Raw genomic sequence first — 19514 nt, forward strand, 5'->3', positions numbered from 1 at the left:
GAGTCTAAATTACCTAAACTGACTACACAGCAATTAAGAAGGAACTATCCATTATAAAGTGTGATATCATGAATGATATTGATCTAACCGAATCCTGGAATTTCTTTACTCAAATTGTATCCAAAGTTGTTAAGCAAAATACTCCAGTGAGTATAAAGGACGAACGGGAAAAGGGACGGACCATTGATATCATACAGAAATACTCTACAAGGCAGTTAAAATCAAATGGAGAAAATGGAATATATATATGTACACAGTAAATAGGCCTCAAACGTCAAATCCTACCAAAACGCAAAGAATATAACTGCAAAAGCAATTCCTTACAACACCTACAAAAATGAGAAAATATTAAAACGGAAAATACGTCGGAAAGAGAAGATAACACAACTTGACAAAGAAAATGGTGAACTCACTAAAATGGCCTAGAAAAGGTAGAGGTACTGGACAACCTCTTCGCTAGTGTTTTCGTGGTCGAGGGGCAAGAACCACTACCTCCATCCCAGGTTCACTCCCCAAATATCAAAATAAGTTCATGTAGTGTAGAGATCACTGAGGAACAAGAGGCCCAATGGGCCTGAATCGCTCACCTAGTAATCTCACACTTGTAATTTTAAAAGAGGACTAAAATATAGCTACAGGCAAAATATTAGTGCTTGATTCAAAAGAATCTACAGTGTATTAAAAGATTTCAACATGTTTAACCCCTGTGACCTTGAAAATGGGTGAAGGTCATTCATTCAAATAAACTTGGTTACCCTTCACCCCAGCATGATACAGGCCAAAAATCAACACCCTATGTCTTCTGGTTACTCAGGAGAAGTTGTTTTAAAGTCTAAAACATATTTGACCCCCTGTGACCTTGAATATAAATCAAGGTCGTGCATTTTAACAAACTTGGTAGCCTTTTAACCCAGTATGTCCCTGGCCAAATATTATCACCCTGGGCCTTCTGGTTATTCAGAAGAAGCTGTTGAAAGAATTTATTATATTTGACCCCTGTGACCTTGAAAATAGACAAAGGTCATTCATTTGAATAAACTTGGTAGCCCTTTATCCCAGCATGCTACTGGCCAAATATCATCAGTCAGGGCCTCTTGGTTATTCAGAAGAAGTTGTTTAAAGTAAAATGTTGACGCCGAACGGACGACAGACGGACGCCGTACCACGGCATACGCTCAATTGGCCCTTCGGGCCAGGTGAGCTAAAAAGCGTTTAAATCTATAGGTAAATTAAAGGGAAGCAAAGCGGCTGGTCCAGATTACATCCATCCTAAATTCCTAAAAGAAAATGTGGATCAACTAAAGGCAATAGGTCTTTAAAACTATCAGTGGCAGAAAATTGTCTGTTAAAATCATGGAAGCAAGCAAATTTTACACCAATTTTCTAAAAAAAAAAAAAAAAAAAGGTCGGAAAATATATAGGCCCATAAGTATTACATCAACATCAGGTAAACTGCTCCAGAGAATTATTAGACACACAATCTATTTTCGACGGAGCTGTAAAAGATCTACATTGATAAGGTTGCCTTAAAAGCGTCGGCTTTAGGGAATTTCTGTAGTAGTCTGGACACCCATGCATGCTGCTGATAAAGGATCAAATAACTATAGAAAATGACAAGAAAGGACCACTGAACTGGTCGCTGGTATCAAAGACCTAACATAACTCTAAAGACTCAATGCTTAATGGATACCCACTATGGAGAACAGGACATTTAGGTCAGACATGACGCCAGTTTTCAAATAAGTGAATCTGCTAGATATAATATCAAAGAAAATTTCCTATTTCATAATGCTATAAGAACAACCAGAGTACTAACCCGAGTTTCCTCTGGCCCCGACACCAGACTGAGACATTTTCCCGTGATCTGTCAAAATGTCTAAGTCTGGTGTCGGGGCCATAGGAAACTCGGGCTACCAGAGAACATAACAATTAAGAGACTAGAAAAAAGTAAGGTGTAGAAGCAAACAATATTGTGCCCATTCTTTTTAAGTTTAGATTTGTAAATAACTTGAATGGGGTAAATGCCCCGTCTCGGTTTTCCCTTAAAACCAGGTTAAACAACAAATACTGGGGAAATCACCAAAACAAGTTTGAACCGAGTTTCAACTAAAAACTCCCTTTATACTAGCAATCATAAGTATATTTTTAATGCCATGAAACGTTTTACAGTAATATCCATAATACTTTTAATTAAGAAATATTGCCAGGTCTGTTATTACTGTACCCTGTACACACTAAGTAAACTGTATTATATGCATTTGTTCTGCTTACTTGTGAATTATACATGCCTGTGATATTTTTGTTTCAAATTGTACATTTCTATTTTAATTGGACCTATATATAAATATAAGCTTACTACATGGCATATGATGCACCTACGTCTACTACACATCCCTGACTAAATTAATGAACCAATAAACCAGGGTATATTAGAAAATTGAAATGTGTTTATATCATCTTTATTTCATCCTCGAGGATGTCATTATTTAAGTTAAATTTGTTATTGTTGTTATTGATATAAAGGCTTAAAACTTTGTCCCTGATAAATACATACATAAAACGTTAACAAGTATATTTTGATAAGGTTGTTTACTTCAGTATAAAACTTTTAATAAGGGACTTAGATAACGTTTAGCATTTTTTAATTAACGTTAAAAATCTTGGAAATACCGAGTGAGCACGTAGTTATATATCGTCTAGTCACCAGTTTTCGCGCGTTATGTATTTCCGCGCAACCATTTTATCAAGCTATATCTCGTAACTACTTGACCTGCTGGACACAAAACAAGGATATTTCAGACGTTTGGCCATCGTCTGTAAACTGACTCAAAAAATACCGGAAGTTCGTCCGGAAAATATAAGAAATAATCACCGATTAAAAAAAAGGAAAAATATGCAGTTTTGCTCAAAATGAACCCATACCTGAAAAACGATGATATATTTCATTCATGAACCGGTCTTTTTTGTAGTCTGACAAACGTACGAAAATGTCGTATGCAAATGAGGCCACATCTCCTCGCCGATTTTTTTCCACTTTCGAAGGACAAAGGAGACATTCTTTTATCGATAAACAGTGTTTTCAATGAAACGTAAACCTTGTAATGCAATGAACTTCCAATTTTCACCAATTTTAAACAGAACAAAATGAGAAATAACTTACCATCAACCAAAACCGATATAAAACTGCAGAAAAAAATAATAACCGATTATGTTTTATAACTAAATAAATATAATAGATAAATTTGTAAAATTACATGAATTCGTTCAATCTGACATCTTGAAAAATCGATTAAAAATGTGAAATTTAAAAAAAAATGTTTTGATAATTAATTTGACGATCAAAGATATTTTTTTATTCCAAACGAAGCTTTTGTTCTTGCAGGTCACTGTAGAGAATTTCTTTTTAGTGCATTCGAGTTATCTTTCTTTGAACCCTAAATCAAAGTAGACACACGGAAACATATGACGGCTACTACCGACGGGAGAAATTTGTTAAAAATTGTTTGTTCTGATTTTTCTTAAATACAGTCATGTTGCTAGTTTTTTGTTTCCATTAGTAGATTGTATACATGTTTATGACAGTCATCCGTAATTTCAACAGTTTTCTGCCGATATGAGTACGAAATCGCGGATGCTTCTTAAGTGCGCGGAAACCGGTAACCCGAGGGTATTTCATGTTTTTATACGGATTGAAAAGTATTTAGAAGCTCTTCTTATTTTTAATGGATAACACGGACAAAATATTTACATTTCTCCGAACAGTCCCAAATAAATATATATTATATCCGTTTTATCCTTATCCGACACCGCTCAAAGTTATAGAATCTCCTTATTATCGGATCAGTTTTGTGCTTGACAAAAACGGACGTGTTACCTTGAGCACTTTAAATTTCTTGACGACGATTTGTAAGTTTTGTTTTCATTTGAACTGCTCTCACCTACCAATGACAGCGGTAAGTAGCAACATATTTGTGTGTTACAATTTGTTAATGAAAAGTTGAACTATTCGAGCAATGCAAGTTCACACAGTATCGAATGTATCATGTTACAGTGCAAGATCTTGTTATACGACGCCGTCAACACAACACCAGTGCGAAGGTGTCAAAGCGCGAAACATCTGATACAAGTTCAAACAGATCGACAAAGTGGCTAATCCTGGTCGAAAACTGCACTTACTTTATTATTTTTTATCTTGTGATATTTTGTCCAGATATCTTAAATGTATTCTGCAATACAGTGAAAGTAATAAAGATATCATTCCTTAATAAATAAAGTGGAAATTCGTGATCAATGTCGATTGCGAACACTCGCAGTATTTCTGCACAGGCATCTGCGTCGTATGTAAATTTATATATGAAAATACACATATTTACATACCAGAGGCATTGCCCCGAGTTTACTCTGGCCCTGACAACAGAATCGTTTACTCTGGCCCTGACAACGTACAGAATCAGACATTTTGACACCAGACATCTACTGTATCTGTCAAAATGGCTGAGTCTGGTGTCAGAGTGGTTAGTAAGGGGGTTTTTCACCAAAAACAGTGTAAATTTGACATAGACCAATAAAACTTTAAACAATGACTGGCATGTCCGTCAATTAAGATGCCAGGAAAAAATAGGCAAATATACTTCTATTTTAATTGATTTTTATATTCATGGATTAATAGTATACTTTATATCAAATTTTACAATACATTTCCACACATTACAATGGCTATTAATTTGTCAAGAAAAGGATCATACTCCATAACAGGAAGAAAGTACATTTTAATGAGTGGTTTTGAGACCTCTACACCTTGCTAATAAATTAATCTTAGTAGGTGATAAAATATCTAGGATCGGCAGGAAAATCTAAGGTTCTTCAGGATACTGTATAAACATATATTTTTTTGGCATTAGAAAAAATTAAGTACAAATTTAAAGGAAAGATTTTTTTCTTTTTTAAATCATCACATGTACTGGTGGCTAGTATAGTTCTTTAGTTTTATCACACCTGTCGAAGTCTGCTTAGACCAATCAGTAATTCAGTACGACCATTCAGCACTTACATGTAACAATGTAATTTGGATTAGTGACCATCAGGTTGCAGTATACAACTATATTTAATTTGAATTGACAAAATATATCTTCATTTCTTTTAAGGTGCAGTGACCTGGCTGCAAAATGGTCTTCAAAAGATCAGAATATGGAAGAGAATTCAAGATCCAAAGTCTTGTTAAAAACATACCCACATATTACGACAACTTAACCTACCGAAGTCAGCGCCGGGAACTAGAATACGCTCATACATCGATCGCATGGGGTGACCCTGACAGCAACAACAATGAAACGGCAGAGAAAGAAATTTTGAAAGAAGAAAACTCATCAGCTGTAAAAGAAATGAAGATAGCAGAACCAACAAGTGATGTTCTTCCTGCCTTGGATAAACAACCAAAGGAATCTGTTTGTAAATCTGAAGAAAAGACAAGTACACAGGAAGGGAAAATTACAGAATCTACCAAAGGAAATAGAGGGGATGTAGAGATGCAGAGTCTGTCAAAAGATGAAGGGCAACTCCGGAAAGCAGCAAAGGAAAAACTTGTCAAGTACACATGTAAAGAAAACATTGATGTACCCAGACAAAAAACAAAAGGTGGTTCCCAGATAGCAAGTCAGGAAAAGGGGCATGGTAATGCTACATTTAACATTGTTATATAGAATTTATATTTGTGTGTTTCCTTAAAAACTTGAAAACAAGTATACATTGTAAATGCTAAGTTTGTTTTGAACACAAACAGTAATTGAAGACTTATTTTGCAAGCTTTCAAAAACATCTGTTTCCTTTTGTCAAGCAAAGAGTGCAAATGGCCGACGTCTTGACTCTGGTCTAAACCACTGAAAACAATTCATTGATGTACAATGTGCAGCGTCAGTAAATTGAATTCAGCTGTCAGAAATCATACACATTTCTCAAAAAGCACTCTATAATACTGCAAGCAGTCAGAGAGATGGGTAATATGTTTTCGAAAGCTCAAAAAATAAGTTTTCAAGTACCATTTGTATTCAAAACAAGCTTTGCGTTTATTATTCATATCAAACTCATTCCGAAGTATACATTGTATATCTCACAGTAGTTGTAGTGGGAGGCACTTGATCTGACACTGTACATAATATAATGTAAGCTATAATTGAATAGTTTATAATGAAATAAATGTTATTCAGATTACCATTCACGATCAGCCATTTTACCCCCAAATATGACTAATCAATCAGGATTTTCAATGATCAGTGTTGGTTTGACACCAGAAAAAGACATGAAAACAGTTTTACTCTAAAGTTTTGTAGTAATCTGTATTCAAACCACATTACTGCCAATGGCGATGTAGTTAAAAACAATTCACAACATTTTATCCATTTTGGTAAATGTTTTTCAATTTATTTTCGTTTCAATCATTGATAATTTGAGAAAACATGCTTATCATTGACTTGTTAAACATTCTAGATCTCTAGTGATAGTTGTAATGTTCAAAGATATATATGTTTCACAATACATCATGATGCAAGAAGATTTTTTGGCAACCACACTATTTTTACTTGAAATGATTTACAAGTTTACTTGGTTTGAAACTCTAGTGCAGTGTATTGCTACAACAATAGTGCTTTCCATACTTTCTATTGTAACTGCGCATTACCTTTAACTCATGAACATGTATATACATAAATGTACTTACAGTGCTGTATGGATTCTTTATTTGACTGTTCATTTAGTGTGGAATATTTTGTACATGTAGAGTAACCTATATATAATATAACATGCAAGACTAATTTCAGTAGAAAAATTTAAGCCATTGTCATTTATTATTTTCCAGAAAAATCCAGTTTTAAACTCCAACCAAAGAAAGTTGATGATAAAACATTTGTCAACAAAGCGAATATTCCAGTGCAACCTCGAGTGAGTAAGTCAGCATCAGGTGCCCGTCCAAAATCCGCCCCCTCCACCAGACAGCTCGAGCGAGCAAAACCGAGACCACCATTCCTGCCGTACGGATCTGGCGACTCGGAGAGGTTGACAGGAACACAAAGAAGCCATAATGTTCTTGCCTCTACAGATGTGAGTCATACAATATATGTATTTACTAGGGTTGTCAAACCGGACAAATTATATTAATGGATTACTCGAAAAATCTTCCGATTGAGTGACCTGTTATTAATACATAGTATGTTTATAATTAGCTAATGTTCTTATCAATACATTTTTATAATTAATGTATATTAATTAGTGCGATACTAAACAGTCAGTCTGAACATTGTTTTCATTAGTGTCTCATTGATAGATAATTTGTAGGTTTAAGCCAGATAATAATGTCCAATTATTTGGTTATTATACCCCCCGCAACGAAATTAGGGGGGAATACTGGAATCAGCTTGTCTGTCTATCTGGACAACTTCTAAAGTAATGGACCAATTTCAACAAAACTTTCCAGATATCATACATGTAACTACCACCTGTAGTTGTGCATCCAGGTATTACTTTTTCATTCTGACCTTTTTTTATGAAGTAATGGCCATTTGTTGAAAAAATCCTGAAACATTTTGTTTGGACACACTCCTTCTTAAGTTATGGTTGTGCATCAAGGTATATTTTTCCCAACCCTTTTTTTTATGGAGTGCGGCCCTTTGTTGAAAACTTCCAATACAGCTGGAGTACTAGTGTATCACAATATATTCCAATACAGCTGGAGTGTATCACAATATATTCCAATACAGCTGGAGTGTAACCAATATATTCCAATACAGCTGGAGTGTATCACAATATATTCCAATACAGAAGGAATGTATTGTGATGCTTAACCCAATTTATTTGTCATTTAAAAAAGTTAGTCAACTTCAAATGAAAGTGTCAGATTTTTATCAAACTAAATCTCATCATATGGTTTACAAGGATATAAGATTTTCATTAAACCAACCTGAAATTTCAAAAGGAGGAGGCGCAGGATGCACTGTTTAATTTCCAAATTGTGAAATACTATAACTGATAATGGTATAGAGAATTATAAACAGGTTTTTTTAACGACATGTTCCCTCAGGGTACTCAATTGCACTACATGTATTTTCTTATGTTCGTAGGTATATCCCGCAGCAATAAAAGCTCACAAGAAACTAGTGGAGGATTCAATAAGACGCAAAGATGCAAATGTGAAGGCTGCTAAAGAAGCCAAGAAGAGGAAACAGTTATTCAGAGACAAACTGATGCGTGACGCGGCATTCTGGAAATCTGAATATGGCTTCAGATATCCTGCTCATCCAACATCAGAGTATGCCAAGAACTGTGACATACCGAAACGGTGTAAAAGTGCATTTGGGCTTGTTTGAAGTTTTCCATGATATTTTGTTTTCTATAGGGTATTAGACATACTGCTAGTAAGAGTTGTCAGAAAAAATGAGTTGCATGCTGTATTTAAGCTGATCATAACTGATGAAGAAACTGATTTTTTATTTTTTTCATAAACTTTTTTTTGTTAATAATTGGATGAGTTTATATGTTCATGTACATTGTACACTGTGATTTCAGCAATTTGTATTTTAGATGTGAGTCTACTTAATGATTTACATACAAAAATCTAGTTTTACAGGTAAACAGCGTGTTAATATTTGAGGTGAAGGAGTTGCATGGACACATTGTGTGCCATTTAACACATTATACACATGTATGATGTGCATTATTAGTCAAATCTGTCTGTGATATCAACTGTTTTTTCTTCTTGTCCTGTTGGAAGTTTGTGTTACATGGAAATTGACTGTTTATATATACCATTCAGTAGTATTTCACTTTACCGAAATCATATTTCCCCTTTAAAGTAAGGGGGTATCTAGCATTCACTTTGTACATCTGTCTGTTAGTGTGTGTGTATTTGTTACCGTGTACATTTATGTAAGTGTGCGCATTTGTCAAGACCTTGCTAGGCCCATAATTTCTTATCACATTAATGTTTTATGAAACTTCATAGATGTGTTTATCATGAACTACATGGTATGTCATCAATATTAATTTCACACCTTCAAGTCGAGGCATTGATGTGGGGTCAATATTCAAGTCATTTTATGGCTTGTACGACCGGGTACCCCCAACATTTCTCTTCAAATTTTGTAATTTAACTTCATACAGTTATTTAACATTCTCAGGTACATACATACCCCGAAAGTTTATGACATGATGGGGTTAACTCAAAGGTCAACACTCAAGTACATCAGAGTAAAGATAATTCTTGTGTAGCGGAACTGGACTGGGTTGATCGTAAGCGACCAGATAGCTCAATTGGTAGAGCATCCGTCTAGAGTTCGGAGGGTCCTAGGATCGAACCCCGGTCTGGCCTTGCATTTTTCCTCTCCTGTTAAATTTGGTGCCCAAAGAAATATACCCACAGAAGGTCAGGTATAGGGTCTCCTGTGTCTTCGGGGTCGAAGACTTTGTTTAAGGAGGGAGGTATGTAGCGGAACTGGACTGGGTCGATCGTAAATTAAAAAAATTAAATCCAGTAAATTGTTCTAAGGAAAAAAAGCAAAATATTCATGACATTGGCTGTGAATGACTAAATGAGTATAAATGGTTTATATATGTTCTGTATATGTGTGTCATATAGACCTATATATTTCTATAGTTAAAATAAAATTCATTAGATGAATGCCAGTCGATATTTTAAGCCATAGAAAACCACATACCATATTTATTTATTTTATTCATAGCCTAGTACTTAAACAATACACAAAAGAAAATTAAAAGTACATTGTAATAGAAAGGATATCCAGGAAGTGAAGACTCAAACAAAAATGCATTTTTTTTGCTATTTTATAAATCACAACATTATGATCCAGGTTTTACTGCCCCTTTTATGATATGGAGATTTATAAGAATATATATCTCATGTTCCCCAGGCATGAAATTAAAAAGATAAGTGTGCCTAGGTGAATTAAATATTATTATGGACTGCACTAGTGTTTAAAAGACAATATGGTATATGAACAAAAAGATATTTTATTGTACTCTACAAGTTAGTGCAGATGATGTATTGTTTTGTTGAGCAGGAAACCACTTATGATATATATACTCACCATATATAGGCCTACTATAAAACTTTGAGGTGAACAAATGCAAAGAACTGCATAGCATGTATATTTTTTTCGGTGGGGGGGGGGGGGGGGCCCCGTTTTTTTTTTTTTTNCGAGTTATTTTTTATTTACAGGCTAATCTTTGTAAACCTGCCCCTGCTACTGAATTCGGATCCTGGTCTTTATATTTTGGCCTGTCATTTCTTCTCTTAAATTATAGTGCAGTTGTAAGTAAACTCGGTCTAATCTGATCCCTGTCAACTCGGGATAGTACTTAAATAAGTTCTAAACAATTATACCAATATAAAAGATCCTAGCTAATAGCGTTACAGATATAGTCATATTGGCTTTTGGCAGGTTAGACTGTAATATAAGGAAACAAATACATCCTACATTATCCTTTTGCTGGACAAATGTAAAATGTAATTCTCACAAGGGGTAGGGAATTTATATATTGAAAGTATGGTTAAGGTGACATGCTATATGTATTTATACATATAAATACTCATATGCCAGTGCGGCAAGTAAAGCTACGTGTACATGTACAGCTAAATTTGATCATAAATATTAGCAGTTTATACCAGTCCTTGAAGACATGATAGAATGTTATTGCCACTTAATATAGAAAGATTATTTATTTTTTGTTACGTGTACGTAGTTAAGCATGATATAGGATAATTGTATAATAACTATGTGCTTCACAATGCAGCTACACTGTACTGAAATGCTATCACTAATGGTACAATAAAATCGTTATACAACAACCATGTTGTTACATTTATAATTATGTGAAAGACAAGAGGCCTAGAGGGCCTGTATTGCTCAATTGGATGATGTTTAAGCAATGAATGCAAACTAACCTCAATGAATATTGCAAGTATATCCATTTTGGCTCTTTCAGGAGCAACCTTTTATACATTTGAATCTCTGTTCTCAGGGATGTCTTATAGTAAATGTGCTTGATACATTATCAACTGTTCAGAGGAGGCACAGTAGTCTTTTGGAAGGACACCGGGCTCGTGCCCGAAGGGTTGCGGGTTCGAGCCACCTCACTGTATGTGTTGTATCTTTGAGCAAGATACTTTACTCCACTTGTTCCAGTCTACTCAGCTGTAAACGAGTATGTGGTTGGGCAGTGCTAGAATTGTTTAATGCTAGCTGTTAGCTATAGCGCCGAAGTGGCAGCTCTGGCTGTATGCTCCCCAGGGAGTTGAGAGAGATATTGGCTGGTTGCAAAGGCCCTATAACCAGGGATAATAATTTGTGAACTGCTTTGAGACGACCTACGAACTAGGTTGTGATAAAGCGGTATATAAGAACCTCAAATTATTATTATTATTATTCAGGGAAGTAGGCTTTCAAATATTTCAACAAGAAAATTGCCCCCAGACTGTTTCCAGCCCTCAGGGAAGCTTTACTTCACCTTTTACCCAACAATGGACTCCCTGGTCAAAGGGTCAAAGATGCTTCATATTATATAAGTTAAGATCTATACATTGTCACCCAACCAAAAAGAGGGAGCCACACCCACTGTTTAAAATTGAATCCCCTTTGCTCAAGGTACTCTAGACCAAATTTGGTTAATATCTATCCATTTATATAGAAGAAAGGGGATTTTTTTAAAATTTACTTTTATGTATAAAACAAATATAATCATGAATTGTGATGACAAACAGACACAACCCCAAAAGTTCCATGACATTACGGTCAAAAGTAGTTGATTTGCTATTGTGACACTACACAACATTTGATATGGTTTTGGGTGGTCGGGTGGCGGAGTGGATAATGATCTCGTCTTTCACCAAGGTGACCGGGGTTTGATTCCTTGATCGGACATGAAAAGGTATGGTGTCACTTGCCCAACCACGTTGGTTTTCATTGGGAACCCCAGTTTCCTCCTTCATAAAGACCTCCCCCCCCCCGCACACGCTAACATCTGGACCAACAAAAGTGACTAATATAAGTTGTGGTAACTTGTTTAATACTTGTTATAGCTTAATATATATAACATTTACTACATTATGGTATAAAGACACACAAAAAGCATGAAAAAATTGTCAATTTTACATGTTTATGGAAATACCTTATGATGATTGCTACCGCTTAATATTTGTAGGCAATGTGCTGATACACCTTGATAGGAACTTGAAATAGCATACCACACAAGTAAAGTCATCAATTAAACCCCCAATTAGTAATAAATCACATCAATCTACCCCCCTACATTTTTCACTACACTACTGTATGCTGACGTTAGTACAACAGGACACTGGGTAACAGGAAATGCTGCTGACTTATCAAGAAAATCTGTGATCACAGATACTGTTTATTTTTTAATCAAACATTTCCTGATCATACAGAATAACACCAAGTGACCATGAGGCAAGAAAAAACAGACGCATGAATATTATATGTAACATTTATGTTTATTTATAAAAAAAACAAAAAAACAATGATGTACAATAAATTCATACATTGATATATCAATATTTCTGATGAGATTGGACTTCTAACAATTCACGATGACCAATGAAGCATACATTAATTGTACAAATATCTCTACAGAAATTCTTGACATGATGGCTACATAAAAAGTTAGGATGTCAACAAATTTATAAAACCTATTGGCATTCTCACATACAAAGAAACAGAGAGATTCCAGAACAACCAGTTACAGTAAGTCATAATTGGTCAGAGATACTGCAGAAAACAACGAAAAACAACGGTAAACAATATCAAATACAAGGGTTGATTTCGTAACTGAAAAATCTTGCTAGACAGAAGCATTGTTCCTTGTAACACCTGTCACAAGTAAATTCTGCTGCAAAATTTGATTAGCTGGTAGAAATGAAGGGGTTTTTTTAAAGAAAAGAACTAGTTTAAATGAGAATGAACCGAGAAATCACTACACAAGTTCAAAGTAAAGTATAGCGACTGTCCACAGTTGATTACTGCTGTAATTCAATATATAGTATTGCTACAAACTTTAGCTGATATATTTATTTTCTGAATTATTTTTTTGTAATTTAAAATTACAAATAATGCAGATGTATCAGTGTGTCTGTGTGTCTTGTAGCACTGGCAACTTTATCTTCACAATTCACAGACGCTTAAAAAAAAACATATTATTAGGATGATATGCTTGACAACTGGTCGTAATTTCTATCATTCACAGATGATGCTTTTTACAGATTCTTTGATCCATTCAACACAAGGTTAGTTGAAGGTACTAACAAATACAATACATTTTAAACACAATACAGGTGCTGACAGTTAAGACAAACACACTCGATCATGATTCTGTGAGACTCAAAACATCCTAAGTATTTGTGCTTGATATAATCTTCAAAATAATGGTGCGTAATACAACTTTACAGAATAGTTTTGTTTTTAGTTAATTGAAGCACCTATTGCAAATGTATTGTACTCGTAATCTTAGCTCATATACAGCATACACGTGCACATGGAGATGTGTAAAGAACACATATATGTTGCAAATACCAACAATAATTATTTTTAGTTGAAATACTTAAAATTTATTTTTTGTTCAAATTAAAAAAAACAAGACAGAAAAAAAAAATTGTTATGATAAACAAATTTAAACTATAACTTTTGCATTGTATGTTCATCAGAAAAACGAGTGACAAAGCGAGGAGAAAATTAAATGTAAAAAGAAAAACTTCTTTCAAAGCAAGTCAAAACAATTCGTCCTTCTGGACCAACTCTCAATTACTTAAATATTTCATTGGAATGTTTCAGATGCTGAGTTGCCTACAACAAAGGTGAAAAAATGATAAAAAAATGAAAAAAAAAATGATATAAAATCTGCTCTGAATTTGAATTCAGTAAAAGAGTATATGATTCCTTTTTTAACTTCTAATATTTAGTGTATTTTTCCATTATTTATGAAGATATATATATATATTACATACAAGAATTATCACAAATTACTTACGATTTTTGTTAAGAAGTCTACACAAATTTAGGGTGTATGTTCACATTAAAGACCAAAGAAAATAATTCCTTTATTTAAGCTTGACTAGAGGATCTAATATTTAGATTATAGCATAAACCAACAATCTCACAGCTATCACCCTAAAACATGCTCACAGGAAGAGCTTCTAATTAAACAGAATATGACACTTGAATTAGACGAGGTATCATCCTCTGTACCAAATCAAACTTCTCCACTTTTGTTCCTAAAAACAAGCCCAGAGAAGATTGATAGGTTAGTTAACAAAATCCAAATTCAAAATAAAATCCACTTTCTTTAATGTTTTGATTTGTTGATGTTTAAAAAGGATGATATCACAAAACTCTGAAATAAAGTTCAAAATCTTTATTCGTGATGAGAATAAACGAATGGAACTCGGATCTTTTCTCAAACTTTGAAATTATTCATATTATTTTCCCTCCGATTTTAAAATTTGTATTTTTACATTATTTAGTTAAATCTAATAAAAGTGACATACAAATTTATCAATTAAAAGCACAGGTAATATAATAATATATAACATTCGACAATGTTGGTGCTATAGTGTTACACCATCCGACTATATCCCAGCTGGTAGTATATATATATATACGTAAAACAAGACAACCAAAAGACTGTCTTGTCCACAATACACCTTAACGAATAAACATGAACAGCATGAAATCAGTATTTCTGTTTCATATTTTTAATCAACTACATACTAGTATTTTGAGATTTATTAGGGTGGAAAAAATAAATAATATAATAAATGAAATATTAAACCAACAAAAAACTGAAAGGCTAGGCCTAATTCATACTTCTTTCTACACTCATTTCTTTAGCTTGATTCAGATTCAAAGATAGATAACACCACAATGCCAATCTGTTTATGCACCATTTACACTAGTAATGGCCAGGCCACTGACATTTGACATTCTAATAACTACAAGGAATGAGTAGGAATGACCCAAACACAAAAAATACAGTAAATATCATGTACAGGTCCTATGAAATATTGCCTATCTATCTTCATGAACGATATCCAGGGGTTACGCTCGCTTTCGCTCTCTGCAACCGTGGAATATGTCCTGGCAAAATTGAAGGCTCAGTGTGCGCCACCTTGTTGATGAGAAAAGAAGACTAGTTCGATCCGTTAATATACATCTAAAGAATCTCGCGGTCAGGTAACGGTAAAAATTGACAGGCTTTGAAATCGGGCATCTTTCCTTTGAAATCTTCAAAGGACAGGTATCAGCCTAGCGATTGGTCAGATTTTTTACCCGGGACCAATCAAACAGCTATCTTTGTGCCTTCAATTTGCTATGACATATTCCAGGGGTGCAGAGAGCGTAAGTTAGCGTAACCCCTGGAGTATCGAGGATGATCTGTCTTATTTAAAACTTAAACAAAGTGTTTTGTGTTTTGATCACTTTTACTCATTTCTAGCTATTACTGCTATTAGTATGTAAATTGTCTCTCGACAGTCAGAAGATTACAATACATGATCTGCTCATCACAGCACTTCAAAAACCACAGCTCTAGCATATACGTAGACGTCTTTGCTGATGTCACGTATAGGACCTATAATCTAGGGTCACCGCTCTACTGTATATATCTAGGCACTAGTACGGTCCGAGTTTTGTAACATCAATATGTCCCATCGAAATGACATTAATGATACATGTGTATTACTGAACCTTGCACCATGATATAGTCTATTACAAGTGACAGGTATTACACTGTAGTAAGATGTCTAGTCATCCATTAATTTATCCCTACCTACTTATACTTGAATTACTAGAACCTATATATTAGTTTTTCCTTAACTCATTCACCCCTGATTACACATTTGAACTCTTCCAATTCAAAGGTTGGAATAGTTCATTATAAATTTTCAGGGGTGAATGAGTTCATGCAATTCGCAATGAAAAATTATGGTCATATTTAAACAGAAAGTGTAATTACTCATATCATATTTTAGCTTGCATTATATACCTAATGCTATATCATTATAATTTCACCTTAAAAAAGACACCTCTTTGCTAAATATAAATATAAAGAAACCATGCCAGAATCATTCAAAGGGAGATAACTCAAAATATATGACAAAGAACGGATGATTTTTAGGATACAGCGACACAATTTAAATTATTTCTCATGATTTTAAACTAGCAAGCTAAAGGTTTGAGGGCCTTTTAAGATATTAACAAGATATATGAATGTATACATTATAATAAACAGGTACCCTGGATGTAAAGTGAATTACAGACATGTACATGATGATACCAACAGTTTTCCGCCACAAGGCTAATAAAGAGTAGGTATGAACAGATTTCCTCTTATGATATGACAGAGAGTGTACACATTTAAACTGGGTCATGGGAATTACTCTTACATGTATTTAAACATAGTTACAATGCTAGTTGGATTGGTACAACAAGCTTTATGACAAATTATTAACTTTAATCTAATTAAAGCTTGTCCTCCCAACCAACCGCATAGTTATCCTTTACCAAATTTGGTCCCAACAGTGGTGAAGATATCTTGCAAGAAACCTTCCTCATTAAGCCCAAAACACATTCTACGGTATATTTTTTATACACCACTTCATGGTGCATGTCACAGAAATGTTTCGATCCTATCACTACAAATTGATACACACATTATTATATTAGGCTTGATATATGATCCACTCACAATATACATGGACCAGTTTTAAATGATGCACTACATGGCACCTATAATATCACATATTATATGGCCCAATCTAGTAAAAACATCACCTTTCTCTGTGCTCCATTTTGTTTGTGAAATGCCCCTCCCCCATCCCCGTGAAATTTGATGACACTGCACAAAGTAAACCCTGTCACATTTTATTTATTTTTTCCAGCTAAAGTCCCCTTGGCGCTGGGATTGCGGAAACATCTTTATCATCCGAACTCTTTGAAATAGATAAAATGAAATTATTTTCCCGGAATTCTAGCTGGTGGCTGGATCAGATCTTGCGAGTCTTGAATATACACGTTTCATTGACCTTTGCTCGACCTTTCATCTTTTTTAGAAGTTTGATGTTTTCCAACTCGAGTCTGATGGTGATTCAATTACTATGGACACAGCTTGGCTTCGCGACGGAAAGATTACATATAGGCATCAACAACAGGTGACAAACACGTTATAAAATGGAGCAAGATTGTGATCACATTGTTTTTGTAAGATTGTTTATGGCTAATGTTAAAACCGTTGTAAAACAACAGTTACGAGCCCTACATAGTTTGATTACATTCAGTGCAAATAACAATGCATGAAATAGACATGTGCAATGTCCTATCACAACCAAAGGTACTTATACAAATTTCTCCACTAATATATTGTACACACTCGTTCAACAGTTCTATAATGACAGCCATATAATAATATATAGTATTCTCCAATTATGATATCACTAAAAGCACTTTTCATGATATATTTATGAAAACTACATATACAATATATAATGAACTACAAGATTGGTATGTTTTAAAACTCGGATATTCGTCAGTACTGCATGCATCAACAACTGCCAACTACACTGTAAGACTGTATGGGGTTGTGGCTATAGGGTGAACTTATTATACTGCAAGGAATTATCGCCAAACTTATAGGTACTGCATGCAAGAAGTCCCTGTATGAGCTATCATGGTATCTATGGTTTTCTGCCTTTTTTATATGGCTATAATGTGAGCCCGGGGAGAATTTGTTCAGCTGACTTTCAGTCAACTACATATATATACATACCTACGTAGATTCCATTGCAGAACACATCAAGGCTACATGTAGTATATATATACAGGTACTAAGAACAATCCTTTAAAATGGACATTATACATGTACATTGTACCAGTATGAAAGTAAAGTTGAAGTACAATAAAGTCATACCATCTCTTTATTACTTCGTTATTATGATAGTTTATGCAGAATTGAAAATCAGTTATGCCCTGCGAAATTAACAGTATATTTTTGCATGAATTGTAAAACATGTACATGTACGAGTACAGAAATATATAGCCAGATTATAAAAGAAGGGGAATTTATCTGTTACTGTTAGTGTTATCTTTGCAAAAATCTCAAAAATAAGTAATCAGTCGCAAACTGCAAGTAGTTTATCGTAAAGTGCATCCTTATGAAGTTCAACATCAACATGGCTGCAACAATCGCCTTTTATCTCCTGTTAGACCTATTTATTAAAAGTACCGTGCTGCTAACCTTCACTCTTTTTTCTTACCAGCAAGATAAACATGGTATTTCTTATCTTTTTATACATTGCAAAAGTTATTATTAACTTTTTGTTAATATCACATTCAGGGTTTGAATTCGCTTATGCATGATAATAACGTAAACATGGCTATAACCAACCCTGCACCTGGTGAGATGTAAGAGGCAGTCGTGAAAAGGCTGTGCACGTTTATACTCAAGACAAATATAAGTCAATGGAATTTGAAATCTTTCATAAGAATAAACTCATACATGATTCTTACCAGGGAATATTTGTGAAATTTTATTACTTCAATTTAAACCACAGTTTTTCCGACAGATTGCGGCACGGTAACTTTAATAACACTGTCACCATCAATATGTGTACAAAAATGTAGCATTTTCATAGAAGTGTGCAATATACATATGTACTGATTATATGCAAAAAAATGTGATGATTTTAATTTCAAATTCTGGTTCAGATCTCTTGTTTCTTTGACAATATCTTCTTGTCAATATATATATACACATGTATCACCAATGTTGTAGTGTGATACATGTATCGCTATAGATTAGAATTACAATATCACTCGACGGCTTAAATCTGGCAGTCAAAATGTTTGAAGGTCATCATTATGGGGATTTTTACATGTGAAAATTCTTTCAGGTAAAATCTCTGAAAACTTCTGCGGTGGGGCTACATGATGTTGGCCTTTACATAAAGTGTCAACAAATCCAGTTTTAACAGTACATGTACATTATATTGAGGTATAATTTAAATATACAATAAAGTATTTGATTTTTAATGTATGAGACAAGAACATCAAAGCAAACTTGAATGGAAAAGATGTTTTTCTTTTAAACAGAATGCCATGCATACACAACTGAAGGGAAAATACTTCAAAAACTTTATAAAGTATAACAGGATACTGTAGCAGATTTAATCCCTTCAGTACCGGTTCAGGAAAGTGATGATCAAAATATTCTTGGACAGAAATTTCCCAAGGTTGCAAATGGGGAAAAAACAGCAACCCTTGATACCAGTGATTATTTTATCTTAACTTTATGACCACCAATTGTCCAGGACATTAAAAATGTATAGTAACTAACATTTACCGGTACCATAAATATCTATCTTTGAACAATGATGATAAGCATAAATGGATATTTTATATCAGTATATATCTAATCCAAATTGTCTTCAACCCTATAAACCACACAAT

At 34.2% G+C, this 19514-nt stretch overlaps 1 protein-coding gene across 1 annotated transcript; it reads left to right on the forward strand.

Annotated features, from left to right (window-relative positions):
* The first annotated feature begins 3873 nt into the window (after positions 1-3873).
* On the forward strand, positions 3874-10852 carry LOC110466138 (centriole, cilia and spindle-associated protein-like). The gene is made up of 4 exons (XM_021522469.1): positions 3874-3953; positions 5145-5670; positions 6851-7092; positions 8109-10852. Exons 2-4 carry the CDS (start codon positions 5166-5168, stop codon positions 8352-8354), a joined length of 993 nt encoding a protein of 330 aa, XP_021378144.1. The 5' UTR covers positions 3874-3953; positions 5145-5165; the 3' UTR covers positions 8355-10852.
* The last annotated feature ends 8662 nt before the right edge of the window (positions 10853-19514 follow it).

Source organism: Mizuhopecten yessoensis, unplaced genomic scaffold (genome assembly GCF_002113885.1).
Source record: "Mizuhopecten yessoensis strain PY_sf001 unplaced genomic scaffold, ASM211388v2 scaffold11119, whole genome shotgun sequence".
In the NCBI taxonomy this organism is placed as follows: domain Eukaryota; kingdom Metazoa; phylum Mollusca; class Bivalvia; order Pectinida; family Pectinidae; genus Mizuhopecten; species Mizuhopecten yessoensis.